General features: G+C 40.4%; 1 protein-coding gene across 3 annotated transcripts in view; it reads left to right on the forward strand.

Annotated features, from left to right (window-relative positions):
- LOC128743743 (1-phosphatidylinositol 4,5-bisphosphate phosphodiesterase classes I and II) overlaps nucleotides 1-21,948 on the forward strand; it is a 158,383-nt gene that overhangs the window by 15,373 nt on the left and 121,062 nt on the right. For all 3 annotated transcript variants that reach the window (XM_053840396.1, XM_053840395.1, XM_053840397.1), the window contains exon 2: nucleotides 11,563-12,045. In XM_053840396.1, coding sequence (XP_053696371.1) covers nucleotides 11,881-12,045 — 165 coding nt within the window. In that variant the 5' untranslated portion in view covers nucleotides 11,563-11,880. The remainder of the gene's footprint in view (nucleotides 1-11,562; nucleotides 12,046-21,948) is intronic.

Consider the following 21,948-nt stretch of genomic DNA (forward strand, 5'->3'; position numbering starts at 1 on the left):
CGTAGAAACTGCAGAGGAGGAGAGCAGTTGTTTTCCTTTTTATCAATTTGAGCGATCTGGTTTCCATGATCGAGTGCGTACACTGTTTAGGATTCGGTTTCCCAAATATAGCAAACAGTGGCTGCTCTTTCACGTGTGCTGTTGTATTTGCTGGTAGGCGTTTAGACCTGGAGCAACCGAGCCGAGTTGATAAATTAGCGCGCATTAGCGCTAATTACTGGCTCGTATATTAAAAGCATAATCCATGCGCGATTCCGTTGTCGGTTTACAAAAACAAGGTATAAATCAACCGGTGAATAATGGATTTCATTATGGTGAAATATGGATGATAACATTTAGATTGCTTGCTTGATTTGATTTAACCTCTGTAATTATTAGAATCGCATTCCGATTGTTTTTGTATGAAAATAATTGTTCGTGTTCAGAGTAGACTGTTAACATCGCGGCTGTGCTTGTGCACAGTGAAATTAAAATGTCAATAATAGAATCAGAAGACACGTTCCCAGGTGTATTTTTGATATCTTTTAGGTATCATAACAGTAGCGGTTCGAACATCCTCGTTATCTTTCAACTATGCAACACCACGTGAAAATTTCACCGACACGTGACTCGCAGGAAAATCTCTGCGATCACTTCAGAATGGCACCTATACGCTTGGCTCTTGGATGGCATGAATAATTTTGCGCTTCCGAACAATCTGAACTACAACTGTGCGCTCATTTTGTATGTGATACAGCTTATCATCGGCACATCTATTTATTCGGATATTTTTCTTCCCTACAATAGCGTGCGTCTCACGTGACTTGAATTGCTTCCGCTTGGGCTTGATGATGGTGCGCGGTGCTGGCAGCCAGCTTCAGGCTAGGTGTTTGCGGCCTTGCACAGCATTTTCTCATCCGGTTGGTTGGCATGAAATTGATTTTTCATCTCCATTTTCTTCATCCAGCTGTGTGGTGGGTCTTCGTCACTGTGGCTTATGCTGAATGAAATTTCAACTTACCGCATAAATATCTTCGTTCCGTTGTTGATGATTTCATCAGCCAGGCTCAGCGCTTCTCCGTTGCTTAGCGGTAGGAATTTATTCAGGTCGCTGCGGTTTGCTGAACGTTTGCATGACCGAATACCTTTGCATCCATTTTAGATTCCTTCGTTGCCAAAAAATGCCTTCGTCGTTTCATAAGCAACTTTCATCCTTTTTCTCGATAAAAAATCGTCTAGTCGTAGTGTTCTTCCAAGTCAACAATTCTGGTCCCGTATTTCGGTTGCAAGTGAGTTTTATACAGTATACCACATGCGAATAACATTGCACATATGTGGGAAATTATTGCACTAATTTTCAATAGCCATCTTACATCATGACAGGAGACCTGTTTTCGGCTTTTTATGTAGCAGCCCAAATTCTATTTTCCATACATTTTTTTTTGTTAACATTAACTGAATATCTGAGCGCATTTTGGTATTCACACAAGGATTTTTATTTTGAGTTATAATTCCAAACGATAAATGGAAGCATTGACAGAAAGCACAGAAGATAAGTTGGGTCAAAAGGATACTATTTCAATTCCCTCTAATCCAACAACAATGTCTTCCCAGATGCCGATAATGCAATGCACATAATGGTCATTTTAAATCCATTTGCTTTGTTAACGTTCTGTTACGAGCCATCAAACTTCAAATAAAAAGTGGGACATATGTTTGAATTGTTATTGATGAAAATGTTTTCTTTCACATTTCTACACACTTAAAAAAAAGCGCCGAAGTCGGCTAAATTTTGCCGAGATTTGGACAGCCGAGCGTTCGGCAAAATTTTTTATGATGCCAAACGTTAGTAAAGATCCGTAAACGTCGATTTGCAAAACCGAAATTTTTACCGAACGCTCGGCTGTCCAAATCTCGGCAAAATTTAGCCGACTTCGGCGCTTTTTTTTTAGTGTGTAAGGCTCTGTATTTCCTATCCCTAAGCTATGAAATGGCACCTCAAACGGCAGATATGTACACATGAACGATGCTTGCAAATTGTGCTCATTGTTTACGAACTATGCTGTTGATTCTTCAATTTCGCAAAAAAAAAATCAGTGTGAAGCTCAGTTGTGGTTACACGGATACCTAAATCATCAAAGCTGCCGTATTTGGAGTGAATAGAGTCCTGGTGCCATTGTCGAAAAACCGCACCGTTGCATGCTAAAAATGCCTTGGAACAGGGATGGTTCGATCATTTTGACTCAATTTTGATTTATTTGACAGTACCGTAACGGGACCAAATATGACAAGATTTGTAGAAAAGGTTATTATCTATAATTTTGCTAAATAAATTTTTGCTGTTTCTTTTGTAGTTTTGGCGCTACAATGCTAGTATCTTATTAGTGACTAAATGAACGTTCATTTAGTCACTGATGAGCTACTAGCGTTGTAGTACCGTAACTACAAACGATACAGCAAAATTTTGTTCAGAAAAATTGTAGATTAGAACTAGTTCTACAAATGTCCCATATATAACATTGTCATATTTGGCTCCGCTGAGACGGTACTGTCAAATGAATCAAAATTGAGTCAAAGTGATCGAACCATCCCTGCCTTGAAATACAACATTCTCCACATAATCACCAATATACAGTCTGTATCGCTGCACAGAATGCTCGAAAATTGGATTTTCTTAGAGACAACGGTGTCAACCATATGCTGGAAAACACATTAATAAAAATGGCAATAGAATATTTTTTTAATTAGGCTAAATTCTATGTTTCTAAGAAAATGCCTTTCCGCTTGGACACTACCCTTACTAACACATACTGGACTTCTGTTTCAGAATCCCGAGGATTCCTATTTCATAGGAGAGGGAATTCCCTTACAGTGTTATAGGTATCCAAGGAATTCGCATTTCGGATTCTCATACAAGAATCTTGATTCTAGAAGCAAGGCATTCTGTTTGAATCTTTTGCAGGTATCCTTCACGATTCTTTCGCAAGGAATCCCAGAGAATCTGTGCGAATCTTATTGATTCGTCGGGGTATTCGCATTGCTTAGCAAATTTGAAGCCTTGTAGAACTCCTGTAAGGAACTAGTGGTTAGTCACTATGATTTTGGCTTATCAGCTTGCTGATGCATATCACTCAATAAAAATAAGCTTGAACATAGTCGTACCTCGATTCCGTTTGAAGCTGCTGGATTATAACGCATTCTTTTTAAAGAACTCTTTTGCAGTTTAGCTCCTCCCGAGCCAGCCTGCCTACGTCCGAAAGTCAGCTGAGTGGTGCTGTTAGAGTCAGTAGGATCGTTGTAAAAACCCTGAAATCGTCTGTAAAGGGTCAGCTGCAAAGTCTGTTGATAAAGTAGGGTCAAGTTCAAGTCTTTAAGAGGTCTAAGCCGTCTTTAGTTAGCACACTCGGGCTCTAATTCGTATCGACCAGAAAGCTGGCATGGTTTCGCACGCAAAGTAAAAGAACGATAAATACTAAAGAATCTGACTAAAGAAGTGACAGGTAACTTATTTTCGGTTCGTCGAAACCAAGTGCACATGAATCTCGATGAAACCTTCTGAATCTTTTGCTCGAAAACTTGCGGAGTATCAGTCGATGAACGCGACAGAAAATAATGACTGCAAGCAAACGGCAACAAATATCACCGTATCATCACGAATCGATCCGTGCTGCCTAACGAAAACACCAGGCAATCAAATTTATATCGTACAGTTCATAAAATCGCCTAAACGTTGAACTCGAAAAAATATTGTTCGAACTTTTCCTAGCAACTTTGAACAGAGTCACTCACAACAATCATCGTTGAGCAAACCAGGTTTAATGATGACAGGAGGCCGCGAGTGACTGAGCTCCAATGTCTTTTCTTTAGTCAGATTCTTTAGTGCTAACAACTCACTCAGCCACGTACACCGAATATGAACGTATAAGAAAGAAAGAAAGCAAAGTAGGGCAAGGAACAAGTTAAGCAGTGTTACCTATTTTAATTAGTTGAACATAAATGATCCGAAAATGCACTTTTTTATTCATATTTTCAAAATCTTTTGATAGGATCATCTTCACAAATCACTTAACCATACATTTGATTCACACAAACACAATTTACTGGGTTTCCGACAATAAATATGATGAATTAAAAATTGTTGTCCAAAAACGTACATTTTTCAGCTGCTCTTCAGCAATCATCACCTCGCTACTAACGAATTCATCAAATTTGATGAATGTCAAGCACTCAATTGTCACATACCATATTATTCACTCTCTTTATTCATATTATCTAAGGCTTTGTCACTAGCCAAAAGTTTTATTATTTTCTAACAAAACTGAAAACAAATTCTGAATTGACGGAACCTGTTCACCACTAGCAGCAGCTGCAGCACAAACAGCATCGTGTTTCCAAGACACTGTTTCGTTTCTGGAAATAAGAATTTTAAGTTTGAAATTAACTGAAACCTCCTATGGTGAAAACGTGGTTCAATACTTTCAAGAGAAATGTATGTTCATAATTAATTTTTCTTTATTAAAAACAACACAAAAGACAGCTTTTTCAATAATTTTCGAAGATTTTCTCAGTGATTTAATAAAGCAACGAAGTGTTTCAATGTTATTTGCTTTGACAACACTGTTCTGAGTCGGATGGTTTGTACTGCTATATGTTTACCTCTTTTGTTCTCCCACCATCCTTATGAACAGCGAGTGAGACGTCAAACTCGCAGTTTCCCATAAGAACACCAGAGAATAAAAGAGACGACGAATACCGTTTGCCGAACGGTGCGGTGAGTGTATGCCCCGATAAACAATTTAGACAGATGGCATTTTACGCATCTATGCCGATACGCTATGCCGATTACGCATCAGATGCCGATTAGTAGGTCGCGGATAGAAACGCGAACTTACTGAATAGGGGGAAAAGTTCGAGGGATTTTTTAAGGGGACGTAAAAAAATCAGATTTCAGAATTGCTTAAAAAAGCACCTTGCGGGTGAAAATGGGTTCGGTGTGTTCAAAATTAGTTCCGCCGCTCCAACTTTTAAAGCGAAAAATCAAAAGTTTAGCTCAACAATAGTGTCTTCCAATGGTAACAGCTTGAAGACCTAAAGATAGCAAGAAGATTGGTATGCTGATATCCCCCACTTAGTCAACCCATCGCTTGTAATAAGGTAAAACAATCAGTGACCCGCTTAGACTGCTTAAAACTAGTTCTTTACCCTATGAAATCATGCGGGCCTTCGCACCGTGCTCATCCGTGCCAAGTCGAAGATAAAACATGGCGTTCGGGTTCTTGCGTTCTTTGGGAGCGTGCCAATATGTAGCAGCGGCTCGCACAATCTCTTTCTCTCTTCAAATTCATCTCCGTCAATAGTCACTGTCAGTGGGAAGCAGCCTCCGTTTTTAGGCTGGCGTACAGATCATCTGCGAATGCTAGGAGTTGGCTATTTTTGCTGCAGATCTCGCATCAATGTTCATTCGCAGCATTGTTCTTTCAATGATAATGTTACACAATCAAGACCATGAAACAATTTGGGTTTTATTGCACTCTTATTTTGACCGTTATGACCAAAACTGGCCTTAAAGCCCGTTATAAGAGTGCAATAAAACTTACAATGTTACCGGGGTACAAGAGAGTTCATTCTCTTGCCGAAACCCTCTTTAAGATTCTAAATGCCTCGAAACTACCCACGAAATACGCGCGTCCGGAAAAGCGTTATTGTGCATTATCTGCCATAGTTCTTCGCGTTCGACTGTATCACGTATACTTTACCAGCCGAGAGCCGGGGTGACTTTTGGTTTATCAAGAATTTCTCTGCATTGCACTCGGTCCTGGGCTAATCGTCGTCAATTCGTTGCGCGTCTCGACACACGTAAGTCGGTTTCAACCTGGTCGAGCCGTCTAGCACGTTGGGCCCCTCTATTCCTGGTACCGATGGGGTTCTTGAAGAGAGCGAAATTCACTGCACAGTCTAGCTTCCCAACTATCGCCAAGTTTACGATGGGAATCTCTCCAAGCAGTGTCTGTAGTTCGTGATTCACACGCCTCCGCCACTCTCTGCTTTCCGTTTGTACTCTACAAAAAAAATGCTCCGCAACACCTTTCCTTCAAATACGGCGAGTGCACGTATGTCTTCCGTAAGCCAAGTTACTGTTTCAAGCCCGTAGAGGACTACCGGTCTGATTGGCGTTTTGTACATCGTCAGTTTTGTTCGGCGGCGTATGCTCCTTGATCGAAGCGTCTTGCGGAGGGAAAAATAGGCTCTATTTTCAGCTTGAAAGCGTCGTTGGATCTCCTTACTCGTATTCTTGTCGACGGTGACCTGAGTTCTCAAAAATACGAACTCATCAACGACTTCCAGTTCATCGCCGTCAATATTCACTGCCCGTAGGAGGCAAGCGTTGCTTTCTCTGGAGCCTCTTCATACCATTTATTTGGTTTTCGACGCATTGATTTGTAACCCAAACCTCCTAGCCTCCGTTTTTATTCTGGCGTAGATTGCCTCTGCCGTCCCAAGGTTTCTAATGTAATGATGTTGAGGTCGTCTGCAAAGGCTATGAGTTGGCTACTCTTGCTGAAGATCGTTCCTCCCGTTTCGATGACTTTACCTTACGCTGCCCTGAAATCCACGAAAATATGATGCATGAGTAACTTATACTCCCGCCTTTCTAGAGAATTCGTCGGAGCGTCAAAATATTATCCCGAGTAGCACGGCTCCCCGTAAAGCCTACATGCTACTGCTTTACGAAATCTCTGGTTATTGAGGGTAGACGACGTGACAAGATCTGGAAGAGCATCTTGTAGGCGGCGTTGATCAGCGTGATGCCGCGGTAATTACAGCAGTCGAGCTTTTTTCCCACTCCCCCGGTAATTTCTCCTCCTTGAAATTATCACGTTTTTGTAGAGTTCTGCCTGGAGTCGGTCTTTTCCGGTGGTATCCAAGACTTCAATTTGTATCCTCAACCACTTAGTTAGTGTCGATGTACGGTGCTGTCCTAACGAGACAGTCGTCGTATGTTCGAATCTTGGCTAGGCAGTGCTGTTAGATAGAGTAAGTAAGATTGTTGCACTAGTCCTGCAATTGTCCTGTGCTCTAATAGTCGGCTGTGGAATCTGTCGATGAAGAAGGGCCAAATCTTAGAAAGACGTTAAAGCCTTAGGCTCTTCCTGATCTCTGTTCTCCTTCTAGTGCAGTGATGGCCAAACTTCGGCCCGCTGGCCGCATGCGGCCCTTCAAGATGTTTTGTGCGGCCCGCGGACTGATTTGAGAAATGGTGGACTTATGAGTAACTTTTTGGATGACACAGGGGTCACTCAAATCAGTCGTAATGCCTCGTGCATTTTGTAGTTCCGAATGCTGTCCGGTTTAAATCTTGTGGTAATTCCCAGAAAATGGTTTTTATTGCCGCATATTTTGCATTTTGTTATGCGCAAGAATGGCCAGAGGAATTTACGGTCCGCGACGTCATGGGGCGATCTCGTTTGGCCCGCATCATGCCTTTGCCTGGGCACCACTGTTCTAGTTCGTTTTCTTCCTCAGGATTGTGGTGATTTCATTCCGTGCTCGTCAATAATTGGCCAAAATCTCCCTCGTGGCAATGCCTAGATAGTTTTTCCAAGATCGTTTTTCCCTCACCACCGTTTACTGGCATTTCTCGTCAAACCAGTCATTTTCTTCACCTAACACCGTGGTTACGGCCTCATCACTAACCGGGCATATCCTGCTTCATCCGTCTTTGACGATCGAAGCATCTAGCTCTACAGCGGAGGGTAGACCTTTATTCAGCAGGCGCGCGTATTTTTCGGAAACTCGTGGGTTGTCCTATTGCCGAATGATCAACCGAGGAGAACGGTTTTGTCGCCACAGTATACAATTCGTCAATAGTTTTGAACCAACAGGTTTGCCTACCAGGTAATGGTTCGAGTCGATATCCGCAACTCGCAGAAAGACTGGTAGACCTCGTAGAAAACTGACGAGATCGATGCGAATATTGGCGATGAGGTTCAATGTTTATTGGTTAGGTAATCTTCAAGTGATTTCATCCCAAGCAACACAGCTTGTTATCGAATAGTATAATATTACATATATCAGAACTTCTCTATTACCTGAAAAGCGCAAAAAATTTAAGTCTAATGAAACAAGAATTGAAAGAAGTATGTATTAGGTTATTTCATACCAATTTAAAACGTTATTATAGCATCAGCTACAACTTGTTCTTCCAGTAGTTTAAATTTAGTAATGGAGACATAATAAAAACTTCGTGTTAACATGTTGACAAAACAAACATTAAACATTTGATATGAGCTGTCAAATAAATTCATGTTATCTCAAAACATCTCAAAACCTTAATAATAACGGCATATGTTTTCAAAGTACGTTTATAGTACTCTTAAGCGACTAATTTCCACGAATATTATTTTCTAACTTGTTTTGTGTGTTACTTGGGATGGATATCTCTGCGGGGAAAGAAAGTGCTTCTACTCACCAAACCTCGGGAAGCTGCAAACTTGATGCATTGCTGCATTGGTGTAGGCTCGGACATCGGTCTATACATCGCTTCACTCACGACTTGGGCGTTCACCGAGCTTTTCTTTTCTTGATGGTGTGTACTTCGCAGTAAGTTTGTTTAGGTAGGTTGCCTTACTAGGGTCACGCTACCGAGCCGCGTAATGATGTTGTCATGCTTCACTGTCGAGACAGGGCGTTTCTCAATTCAGCCGGTTGCTCCAAATCAGACGTTATCTTGAGCCGCTCCTAACCTATAGTACAGGCGCTCACTAGGTCGCGGAAATATCAAACCCGTAAGAGCCGCTCCTGACATGGGAACAGACGCTCATGATCCACAAGGCTACTCTTCGTGGTTACACTCAGTATTTGCATGGAAATGTACGGACAAAGGGGGCCTGTACATTACTCTAGTTTTAGCGGTTTGTTACCCGATCTCCACTAACGTTGCTCGTATTTTTTGGGGTCTATTTTCTTCCTACAGGTACGCGAGGCACTGAAGGTACGCATTATTCAGACGTCATTATCGCCAATCTGAGCAGAGATTTTAATGTTGAAAACGAAAATCCGGATGAAGACTATTTCTTCCTTGGCCTGCATAAGATAATTTCTCCATCTAATTCCATGCCAGCTGGGCTCCAGTTCCGCGGGTATCCTGTGTTTATCAGATCTCGCTCCACCTGGTCTCGTTGTGCCCCTCTTCTCCTTGTTCCATCCGGATTGGATGCGAAAACCATTTTTGCAGAATAGTTGTCCGGCGTTCTAGCAACATGTCTTGTCCAACGTATCTGTCCAGTTTTTCCAGTTACTGAATACCCCGTAAAGACGAGCGAGTTCGTGGTTCAGCCTTCTCCTCCATACACCGTTCTTTTGTACGCCGATGGTTGTTGGCACCCGCCGTTCGAAAACTCCGAGAGCTTGCAAGTCTTCCCTCAGCAGTGTCCAAGTCCAGAGGATAACCGGTCTAATTAGCGACTTGTACAATGTGCACTTTGAGCGGAGGCTCAGATTGTTCGAACGCAAGTGTTTGTGGAGTCCGTTGTAGGCACGACTTCCGCTGATAATACGCCCTTTAGTCAGCTAGTATTGTTGGCCTCTGTTGCCAGTGAACCAACATATACGAACTCGGCGACTACCTCAAACTCATCCACGTCGATGACCATGGTGCTGCCTAAGCGGACTTTGTCGCAATCGGTCCCGCTCGCCAGCATATACATGACCAGCATAGATTCGACAGTGCACCCAAGATAATCACACAGCACTGGATTCTATCCATCGTAGTCATGGTATGAATAGTAAATTTATCTAGAGAGCCCTTTTCGTCCAGAATGTTCGTTCTTGTCGGTTTACACTATCATATGTGGCTTTGAAATCAATGAACAGGTGATACGTGGGAACTCGCAATTCGCGGTACTTCTGAAGGATCTGCTGCAGGGTGAAGATTTGGTACGTTGTAGACCGACTCTCAATGAAGCCAGCTGATAACTTCCCACGAATCAATTGGGTATTGGAGACAGTCTATAGAAGATGACTTGGGAAAGCACTTTGTGGGCAGCTGTCAGAATAGTGATCGCTCGGTAGATCTCACAATCCAGCCAATCGCCATTTTTGTAGATGGGGTAAATAACCCCGTCTTTCCGATAAATAACTTATAGAATAAAAAACAGTAGAAATCAGGTTAGAGAGCACAACACACAAGCTGCCCGGCATATCGTAAATCCGAACCCTGCATAGCTGGGTCTATATTATAATTATTCCGACATGATTAGTTTAGATTCAATTAGTTGAAAACATAATCAGACCGCGTTTTGTTTGATTTAGCAGCAATATGCAGCATAGATAATAATCGGCAAATGCAATCTGTTGAGTTCATAGTTATTTCAACAGATTGCTTTCAAATAATCTGCCACTGTTCGATTATTTCTGCAAGCTTCGAGCCAAGCAACAGTTCCGAGCAGGTAAATAGTTGCAGGCCATTTTATGATTAAAATCAAACAGCACTGTGTTGCAAAGCGAGATAGCATTCTACCTCTTTCTCTCGGAATGATTCATAAATGAGATTCAACTGCAATTTGTTTGAAGGTTTTGAATCTAGAATACTCTACGTTTGAGTTAGAACTGTTGTACGGAGTGCTGTATCTATGCCGTTTGTCAGAATAAATTAATTGAAATATGACTCTAGATCAATACAACTTTTATCCTGAAAATACACTCGACTCGTGATTGTTCAGTTCAGCTCAGTTTGAAGCTAATCAAATAACGTCACATATAGTACCAAAAGCCGGTGCGTGCCGTACACGTATCCTTGTACACACGCATGTTATGCACCATGTTTGTATAATAGTAGGTATGTACACGCTATCCGAGTCGTGCTACGATGATTTTCGTGGGAAAATTTGCTCATTGTAGCAGTCAATGCGGTCCGTTTGCAACGCTCCTGTTCGAAATGCCCTCATATATCAACTGCCGAAATCGAACACAATTCTACTCCCCGACCGACTAATGCCAGTTGAACTCGGAACTGGTTTTGCCGGTAGAGTTGTAGTGCTGCGCTACAATCCCATCTTTGGCAGCGTGATTGATGAGATGACAGATTGGATGAGTTTGCTGGAAAGGTTGTTGATCAATTAGATTTCGTAATTTCATCTAGCGTTCTTTGTTCAAGAATGACTGCTGCTGGACAGATCTCACTCGTTTTGTTTGGAGCGAAAAAAAACCAATCAGTATTGCGAAGATTTGGGGCAAAGGCAAACTGGATTAAAAGAATTGTCATCAGCAAATGTTTCAACATAAAATTCCATCTGCCGGTTCGTGGATGATTTCTTTTTGTTTTTTTGATTTCTTTTTGTTATAGTATTATGATAGTCAAACAAAAATCATATCTTCGTAAAATGTATAAAACCAAGTCTTGTACATTGTATAAAACCAAGTCTGTACAAACCAAGTCTGTACGTAAAATGTATAAAACCAAGTTTGTACATTATGCTTCTGGTTTACGTTTCACTCTATCATTTTTAATTTTATTGTTAGTTCTATTTGAAACGTTATTAAAAGTAGTTTAACATGAGAACTTTTGTTTTCGATTTTTTGCAGCTTATACCGAGGAACATGCTAACACTGTACTATGGCAAACTACCGACGAATGCTCGGTAATTCTGTTGGTGTTCTTAATACAGCGTATTCTGTGAATCATGCGCCTAAGTAATAAATTATTCTTATCAAATCGAAAAGCCGTTTCCAAATGCATAGAGCATCATAAAACATAAACATTTAGATGAGAACACCATCGGCAATCAGGAAGAAACAATGCTATTGATGCTGCATGAAAATGAGAGCTAATTTTTCAATTGTGTGAGTGCCACAAAATAAAAAAAAAATACAAAAATCAAGCTTACTGGTTAAAGTGCAATCATGGCTTCCCAAACGATGCTGAGCAACGAAGGAGCCGGTAAACAGCAGCAGTCTCCCCGCAGTGCATCAGCAATGGGCGTGATTAACCCGACGGCCGTCAAGCTTGGGACGATGGAGGTTCCCAAGCAACTACAGGATGGGGAAAAATTCATCAAGTGGGATGAGGTGAGCGAAAATGTTTTTATTTTAAAATATGCTCCAATTTAAAAACAATAGAAATAACGTAGAAAAATTTAGTCAAATTGAAAGAATTGCTGTTCAGTTAATTTCCATTGATAGCTTGTTTATGGTGAACGTACAGCTTGACAACGTAAGCAACAATATAAACTCGAGATGGCTTTTAAGCTCGATCGCTGCTCAATTGAATCTAAATATAGTCTCACTGTCTGCAGCTACAGGCATCTCGCTTAATATAGATTCATCTTCCTCAGCCACAAAATTGCCCTCGTGCAGCCTGCCAACCGAGCCAGGGAGAACGAAAATATAGGTAGAGTGTAAGCACACTTCAAAGCTCGCAGCAGATGCTGTTGAACAACCTATGGCTATATAACCAGATTTCTACAGCAATTTGCTTGCCGCATACTTCCAACTCTTCGTCGATACATCGTAGCCACCAACTTTTACATGTATACAATGTTGTGTATTGTATAGTTGTAGTAGATTCCTCGTACTATTATATTTCCTCCTGCTTTCATTCAACTACTTTGTTGATACAACAAATCTCTTATCCGCAGCCAGCTGTGTCAGCAGCCTCCTGGTGGGATAAAGCTGAAAGGTATACCGGATCCACTCGTTGTTCCTTTTCTATTCCACTTCCGATTGATGGTCCAGACAAGCGAATCTAACTATTCGAAATGAATAGAGAGATTAGCTGTGCAGCTGTACTGTATTTATGCAGTAAGTATTCGACCTTCGCAGAAGAACTTTTCTGCTGGAAACTGGTCCCTGATTGAAGCGGATTAGAAGTAACCTTTATAGACTCTCTTCAATTCAACCTGTTTTTTGCTTTCGAACTGGGTTCGGAAATAGTTTATTCTGGACAGACTGTTTTATTTACAGTTAATTCAACTTCAAATCAAGTGCATCTTCTTTTGAAAATCCAAGTCGTACCACCTGAGTTGTGGATGTCAGTATCGAACTTGAAGGATTGCTACTTTTGATTGCGTTTTATTTCTTGATTTCTCGGATAGTGAGCCCTTCCGAATTGCTATGAAATACCACAATTTGTGCCACTTTAAGCACAGCTCACATCCTTTCTACATACTTAATTTTGCATTTACTAGCAATGAGGCCTTCTGCTTGAGCAAGGTTATAAAGGGTACTAGGGTGCTAGGGGTACTGGCTTGAGAGGCGTAATGAGATTGATTGCTTTAAAAAACGACATTGGTTGAAAAGTAGTGAAAACCATGGAGAGACCAGAACACCCACACTCAAGCACGGTTTATAAGTAGTTCGTTCAATATGTACTGCAAAAAGAACGAAGTGCGGAATACAAAAATAACAAAAAAAAGTTGATTTCAAGTTAGGGTTCAAACACGCGTCATTGATTTCTGGGATTTCAAAAACAGTTTTGAGCATAAACAAAACAATAGATATTCTGACAATAGAATATTCTGACAGACGCCATACCGTCACCGACGGAGGTTCGTCCCATGGAGTATAACAGCTTTTCTCATTCAAAACATATATATAGAACCGACATTTTAATAAAAATTATTGTATTTGTTTTTCTTACAACTGAACCGAAAAATTTGAACGCTCCAGTTCCGTAAATCTTTTGCATTAAAATAATGGGCGCGTTAATTTAATTGGGATACTTACCCTGCTCCTTCGTAAAGTCGATGCAATGCGATTCTTTTCGAAGAATTTATACGCCGTAATCAGTGGCTGCCGGTGCAGGGTTGTTATGTATTTATTTCGCGTCAATTATTTTTTGAATGAACGTTTACCTGACCGACATTTCAATTAGACCGAAGGCAATTGATGATCATTTTAATTGCATTGCTTGTTGTTTGTAGCTCGAAGGGTGCTGCAGTATTTTTTTTTCGAACAGGATTACAGTATTGAAAATGGGTCGAATTTTCCCTTTAGGTTATGAACCTTTCGGTGAAAAAAAGAACGCAGTTTAATGAACTGATGGAAACTGCCAGTACGGTAAGCCACACAGTGAATTTCGTTCGGAATTTATCGCCTGATTTACTTTGAACTTTTGCGCTTCATATCTCACGTCATTCCAAACCGGAAAACGCATTCACCATTGACAGCTTATTGTAAACGTTTCACTTTTTTTTTTCTAGCGAACTGGTTAGCACGCAAACAAAGTGGAACCAATAAACAATTCTCAAATGGTACCCGGCGGCAACTGTTTGCAGCCGGTACGAATGTGCTCCACTGTGTACTATTTAAAATGGGCCAGGAAAATCGATGTATTTCTGTTTTGGGTAGAACAATTTTATGCTTATTCAACGAACAGTTAAATTTAATTATTAAACTTCCAACATTTCAAAATAAATTTTATTCTAAATGTCGTTTTTACTGGTTGTTATTCGCCATTTAACTGCAAGTTCGGGTGGAATTGGAGAACGTAAAGAAAACCACAGCGCACGATCCATCATCATGGCATGATTCGAATGTGGTATTTTCATCGTTCGCTGCCGCGGACTGTGCAAGCAGATAGGGTTTCTCGGTTGGAAACCGGGTGGTATGCAGTACGTAGTTTGAGCGTAGTAGTCCAATCAGTTCGGATCCAGCCACCACATCATCGATGAGCAACTGATGCGCGAAAAAGTACTCTACCTATAGGTAGGTAAGGCGATAAAAGAGATAAAGTTTCACGGAATACATGGAAACTGTAGCTACCAAAGTTTTGCGGTTATGCGCAACACTGGGGACGCTGGTAATCCGACGGAATTGACGAATTCCGTGTCTATTCTAATTGATGATATCGTTATTAGATCGTACACGAAAAAGTTTTCGAAAACTAAATTAAATTGTTCTTAGTAGAAGGAGTTGAGGAAGTCCTAAATACCTTCATTTTATATTAAGTTGTCTTATTTATTTGGACGTAATCTGAAGAAATAGATTGTTGCAGTTCTTAGATGTTTGCGGTATTTGTATAGAGTCTGTGAACTGCATCGTTCTCTATTTCCGAATAGGAATTGAATTAATTAATAATTTGAATTCACTTTATCGATCAGTAAACATAACTATCATCGATTTATCATGGAATCAACCTCGTCTTTTATCCAGATTCTTTAAACTTTGTTAAATAGTTAATGTTTTTAGAGGCTCACCTAATTTCTAAATTAGTCTATTATCACAATAGCTCAACAGTAATGAGTCCACACATAAAGAAAAAAAGTAGTCTATAATCGTATTACCAAGGGACTCGAAGGGGCGTTCTCCAAGAAGGTTGCCCTTATGTTCAATATGTGTATAGGTCAATAGGTATAGGTTCAATACCTATATAGGTCAATAACGGAGCTGCCGCTTCTGTTTAATAGTCTCACCCAACCCATATTATTGTTCCATCTATTGGGCGTCCGTTCTGTCAATATTATGTTGTTGGAAAAAAATATATGTGGGATTAAAAAACGAAGTAATTATCATCAATTTGCATGATCAAGGTTGCGCACGCTATAGGAAAACTATCTGCGAGGTAGCCACGCTAATAGAAACAAGCAATTGCCGTCCTATATCATATATCTAATTGAAAATTGCGGTTAGTTGCATCATAGTATAGTAGAGCAGTAATATTCCAGACTCGTTTCATCTACGTATTTTTATTTGTGGCTGACGAGTCCCGAAGCCGTTCCTTTTAATGTGGTTTATTTGTGATCTGGTCCAAGTTACCATTCATATTTTTATTCATTTTGAATAACTGATTAAATGTTCAATCATTTTAGGTTTAAGATAAACTTCAAAGGGCGGTTCGCGATAAATTTGTCATAAAGCTTAGATCATTTAGAAACGGGACACTTTCGAGTGCCTACATTTTTTAAATAATTCATTCAATCGGAGCACTTTCTAAGGATGAAACAAAGGAAACATTACATTTCATGGAAAAACTGAAACAAATCGTCTATCGCTATTTAGAAGAAATTCTCTCATGTTACTACTGATACCGCTCATCAGCTAGCTCACACTTTCTTTTTTGACGGTCTTACCCAAACGGTTCCACCAGTTCTTCATCCGTGCAATATCGCAGGTTCCATATAACCCAGTAGCACCGGCACGGCGGCCGACGAAAGCAAATATCGCTGGTGACTTCCCTCGGCATTTTCAGCATTCACTTCATTATCATCTAATATTTCTCTATTGGACGCAACTGTAGACATTTTGTAGGACTCAGCTCTTTGGGGACCAAATGGACCCCATCGTAACTGTACCATTGTAATACGTTCTTGCTGTAATGGCTGCCGAAACTGGACTATCATGAGAGTTAATAAAGGGTGGAATCAGTTGTTTGTTCTTTTTTTGAATTCTTCCGGATTCGTGGTCTCATCTATCACAGAAACACTGTTTTATCGCGTTTCGGCTGCACCTGGCCAGCGTTTAGTTTTTTCGCCAAATGGAAATCCGAGTTGCTAGGCAGTTGACCTGCAGTACGGGCAGTATTCTAACGCTTGATTTGCACCTTGTAAGCAGTCGTAAGCCATTCTTTGTACTTTTTAATCACTTGCGTCACAGTAGGTATTTTTAGAATAATCCAGCGGTTTTTCAAGCTCCCTGGATTGTGGAGGAGACTGTGCACAATTATTTCTCTGTTTTCCTTCCGCATGATGAACATCTGGAAATCATGTTGTTTTTAAACTGCGAAAAAAATTGACTGAGTAGAACTGTTCACAGGCACCCGTTAGTGACCTATTTTCGAAGTGAATTCCAAATGACCACTTTTGAGTTCCGGTAGAACCGATGCCGGATGTTCCGGAATGCCCAGATTGGTTTGAAATATTAATTAAAGAGCTCGTGTTGAAAACTCCGGGCATTTGATATCCCATTTGCCATATTTTCGAATAGAATTCCAAATGACCATCTTTGAGTTCCGATAGAACCGAAACCAGATACTCTGGAATATCCAGATCGGCTCAAAATACACTCAAGTCGCTTTTTACGCGAAGGATACGTCCCGCGTTAATCAAAACCGCGTAAATTCCGAAAATCGCGTAAAAAGCCGCGTAAATTCCGAAATTCGCGTAAAAAACCGCGTAAATTCCGAAATTCGCGTATAAAACAACCGCGTAAATTCCGAAATTCGCGTAAAAAGCAACTTCAGTGTACATCCAAATGCCCACTAAAGAGCTCGTGTTGAGAAATCCTGTCATTTGATACTCCATTTGCCACATTTTCGAAGAGAATTCCAAATGACCACTTTTGAGTTCCGGTAGAACCGACAACGAATGTTCCGAAATGTGGGGCATAAGTCAGCGCTCTACAGGATAGTGTAAAAGTCATTATTAGTGAATTTGTAGTATGAGTAGTAGTATGAATAACTTTTGCGCAGTCAATTAAGCAGATTTTTTTAATTTCATCTGCTACTTAAAAGTGTAGCTGAAAGTACCTTAATTTTTTATGTCGGGGACGTAAAGGTTAAGAACGATTGTGTTTTTTGGCGTAATGCGATGATGCTTTATCCGGCCAAAACACGTATTATCCATCTGCACTGCATGATGTTTTTGTAGAAACGGGATCAAAATTTTCTTCAAACCAGAACAAATTGGTACACATTTTGATTGATAGCCAAACCAGAGGGCTTGTACCATGGCTTAAAAATACCTCACTTTCTGTATAAACTTGTATTTTATGTTCAGAGAAGCAGTAAAACTATCCATGGAATAGTATCGATCATTTTCGGGAATGTGTACATAGTTAAAGCCGCAACATTTTCGCTTTTAAAATTTTGTACCGTATACTTTTTGCCAACATCTTTATGCAATTCGTAGAAGTACTGTCAGAAAGAGGAAAGAGAGAGCTGACACATACACACTCTCATTTCTCTCTGAGCTTGTTCGTTGCTGTGCATAGGGGCCTCGAAAAAAATCCAAAATTTTAGCTGTCACCCGTTATAATGAAGGGTCCCATTCCTAAATGATGTGAGCTTCAGCAAACGGTTCGAACTTTTCCTCGAACACAGCTCTTGTTCCACATTTGCAACCAAATTAAGTATTCGCTTAAGAGGTCTGAGCTGCGAGATATTCATCAAATTTCATTCTTTGAGAACCGCAACGACGTTATTGTCGTTGTACCTTGGCTTGAATTCGTCTGACTGGTGAGAACTTTCCTAATCAGTTCAGAATAGGCAATCAATCTCACATTGCTCCGAAAAAAGCATTTACCTTTTCTGAAGACACTCGCTTGTCGGAAACTTTAACCACTTCACCTCGAAGCTTACTTCCTTCGTGGGGGAAGTAAAATACGAAGTGCTCTGCCAGTCGTTGCCATCCAGGGTGAGACAGGTCTCGTCGTTCATCACCACCGCCATGTCGCGATTCGCCGGGAAAATCGTCTTGACCATCTTATTCAACCGCTGCCGTTGCGTCATTGCCTGCAGCTCCGACACCAGTGGACGGGACTGCCGCTTCCTGACATGTATGTCCCTGTTCGCCAGCTACTTTTTCACTGTCTGGCCGGTTGCACCGGCCTCCCGGCCAAGCGCACGCAGCATTGTAGTCACTTTTCCCTCGGTCTTCCTCATCAGCATCCTTTGGAGCTTCTTGTCGTCGGCCGTCCGGAACCGGGCTTTCTTTCGATGCTCTGTTTGTTGTCCAACAGTGCCAAAATGTGGTAGAAGCCGGAACGTGCGTATATGGCGTCCACAAAGTGCCGCACTGTGTCCGTTTTCGACGCGGCGGGGTACCGTTCTTTGCACGCGCACACTTCTGAACGGAGTATAGCTTCACTGTTTTCGCCATCACGGTTAAAGTTCGACTGATAGAGCTGTAGATTTTTTTTACAAGTAAGCTAATATAATTACCTTTCATGCGAAATTTTTCAAACTCAATTAGCTGTCTCAGTTTTTTTTATCACCATCCGAAAAGAGTCCATCTTTTTAATGCATACGTTAGTGTTCTGTAGAGCGCCAATTTTAGACCAATTTGCAAACTACGGGACTTCAGCTGGCTACGTAATACGTAATTTTTACACGGCTATGTGGAATTTTGAAACATTTTAAGCACAAAACAAATACCAGGTGTACAATGTATGAAACTGCCATGCCAAAAAAAACTGTTTCTCTTTAAAAGCAAACTATTTTCCCATATTTTCGTAATTTCGTTTTAAATTTAAGCGTTTAAGCGCTGTTCAGCAAGTGCGTGTCTCATCGACGCAAATAGATGGTATTCAGAAGGAGCCAAGTCTGGTGAGTAAGCTGCATTTAAAAGAATTTCCAATCGTTTCCTTGGTCGGTTTGCTACATGTGATAGAGCTTTGTCATGCGGCAAAATCACTGTGTTCTCCTTTTTGGTACTCTGGTCGTTTTTCGTCCCAAGCTCGTTTAGTATTAATGGTTTAGCCGGTTTCGAGTAGATAATACATAGAGCACACTGACAGACTCGAACAAAAAATCGTCTTTTGTGTGTAAAAATATTCCGGTGGTGCCCTCTAAATTATACCAATCACAAACCTATGTCTTTCGTCCATAATGCTGTTCTTAGTTCCCTTGGACTTACCTAAGACCTTTGACGCTTAAGACTCTCGATACAAATTAATTTTTTTTCACAGTCACAATCCGATGGAGTAATGACTTACTCGGTTTTCCTGCTGAAAGAGAACCCATTTTCCGATCTTCTGGATCTTTCCCATGGACTTCTACCACATAAAGATGGCTTGAGTCACATAGAATCGATCAGTCAGTTGGTGTTGTGTTGGAGTGCCATCTTCATCTAAAAGTTCATTGTCCTTGAATGCTTTCGAAGGTATTCCACGTTCTTCGTCTATCAAGTCAAAATCATCATTTTTACATTATGATCCACTCAAAGCACTGTAATTTTCTAACAGTATGTTCACCTTAAGCTTCTACAAGCATTCGATACGATTCTCCAGCAGTTTTCTTGAAAAAATCAGTGCTGACCGCAAATCACACAAAAGTCGAAATGATCAAGACTATGAAATCTATATGCTGCAGACTTAAAACATGTTATACTAACACCGACAAACTGCTATGACATATAAAAAATCCTTTGAAAAGCATTTTCATACATATTTTACTTACATACTAACAACTCCCGTTATGCATGTTGCGAAATAACCCAACAAATCGGTTTCGTACTGTGGCGTTTTTATTTTTGTACGGTTATGCATGTCCACTTGGCAGGACCGCCAATGTGAAAACGCGAAATACAGAGGTACTTCGCAGATATTTCAAAAAACATTTCGGCAGGAAGTCCACCATCTTTTCGTTCCACTTTTTCTTTGACCCTGTTCAGGCGATTTGTCCAAACCTGCTGTAAACAACGTGTTACATACGTTAGGCAACTTTAGGCCTTTTGAAATTGTATAAACATCCCGACCTGGATGGCACATTTACCTAAAAGTACCTTGACGAAAACATGGAAAACAAAACAAATGATGATTGACGTATTTTTTTCAACTTTCTTTTATTTTGCTACACCAAATTGCTTTTAGACGTATGAGAATTTTACATGTTCGTGTGATAGTAGTGACATGTTAGATTGTATAAACATCAGAGTGAATTTTGTGACATTACCATAAAGTGTAAAGTGTCTTCATCTATTTTCCCCTAAGTTTTGTAGAGTGCAATTTATTTTTCATTTCATGTCAAAGTACTTGGAGTAACTGTCCCAATTGATAGGCAAAGTAACCTAGTTGACTTTATGTATGGCTAAAAAACTAAGTTTCATTCCATTCATCGTTTATTCGGTAGGCTCACCTTCACATGGCAGAAAGGTGTTTACAATATGCATAACCAATCTAGCGTTTTCAAAGGAACTAGCAGTAACCCAGTGATCCGCCGCACCGCACCGGCAAGAGAGCAATCTGTTTGCCCACAGTATTCAAGTGAAGGCATTGGTGAATAGTCCCGGTTGCAACTATACGGAAAGCATTCTACCGTGCGTCGTCGTTCGGTTGGCTGTTGGCTGGCTCTGGCTGCCTGCATGTTTCCTATATATCTACGGTTTGATGATGAGCGTCTGTGTTTTTCTGCTTTTCACCTTTCCTTTGAGTAAGCTCCTGCGTACATAAGCTTTAGTTGTGCCACTAACTGATCTATTCTGGGGGGCATGATACATGCAGTCACATGCAGCCACACTAGCCTCGAAGCAATTTATGCAAACACTCGAGATGTACAACTACACGGTAGACAGATTTTGAATGCTAATGGAATATACAGCTGTTTGAGTCAATTGCAGTGTGCAAATGGATGATAGTTTTTTCCTACGAGATTTTTCTTTCGGCTTAGCTCAGTTGAGAGTTTGCAGTATGCAACAGAACTGTTTCCACATATTATTATATGTATTCAAAATTTAGGTTAGACTAATAAAACTACTGTTATTCTAACTTTTAATGGAATGGTAACAAAGGTGTGCAAGAAATTTTCGGTAAATAATTTTCTATGTTATTACAAAACATTGCGTCATTGCATTATCAACTGCAATTTCCTTTAAAGCTAAACAAGAAATCAGTTAATGAGATTTCGCACAATCAATTGCAATATGTTAGATAGTAATAATGATAATATAAATTATACCTGACGTGTATTTATCCTTTCAGTTTTTACTATAGACAATTTTAATGTAAAACTGTAGTAGCTATAAACTCGAAACAGCACTTCATTATCAACTATTTCATCCTGTGACACTCATATAGAATCATCAATCCAAAGCTATTGTATTATTTCAACACTGATAGTAGCTATACAACCGAGATTGAATATGAACAGCAGTCGCAGAATCTCCCTGCTGATGCTGATGTTGATGCTGGTATGTAGCTCTCTCTCTCTATGATGGTGCATCGTATTATCACAACATGCCTTTCTCGTTAGATCTGCACCAAGCTATGCACCATTATTGTGTACATATAAGCAGTCCGATACGGTTCATTGATGAATGT

This window comes from Sabethes cyaneus, chromosome 3 (assembly GCF_943734655.1).
Source record: "Sabethes cyaneus chromosome 3, idSabCyanKW18_F2, whole genome shotgun sequence".
Lineage (NCBI taxonomy): Eukaryota > Metazoa > Arthropoda > Insecta > Diptera > Culicidae > Sabethes > Sabethes cyaneus.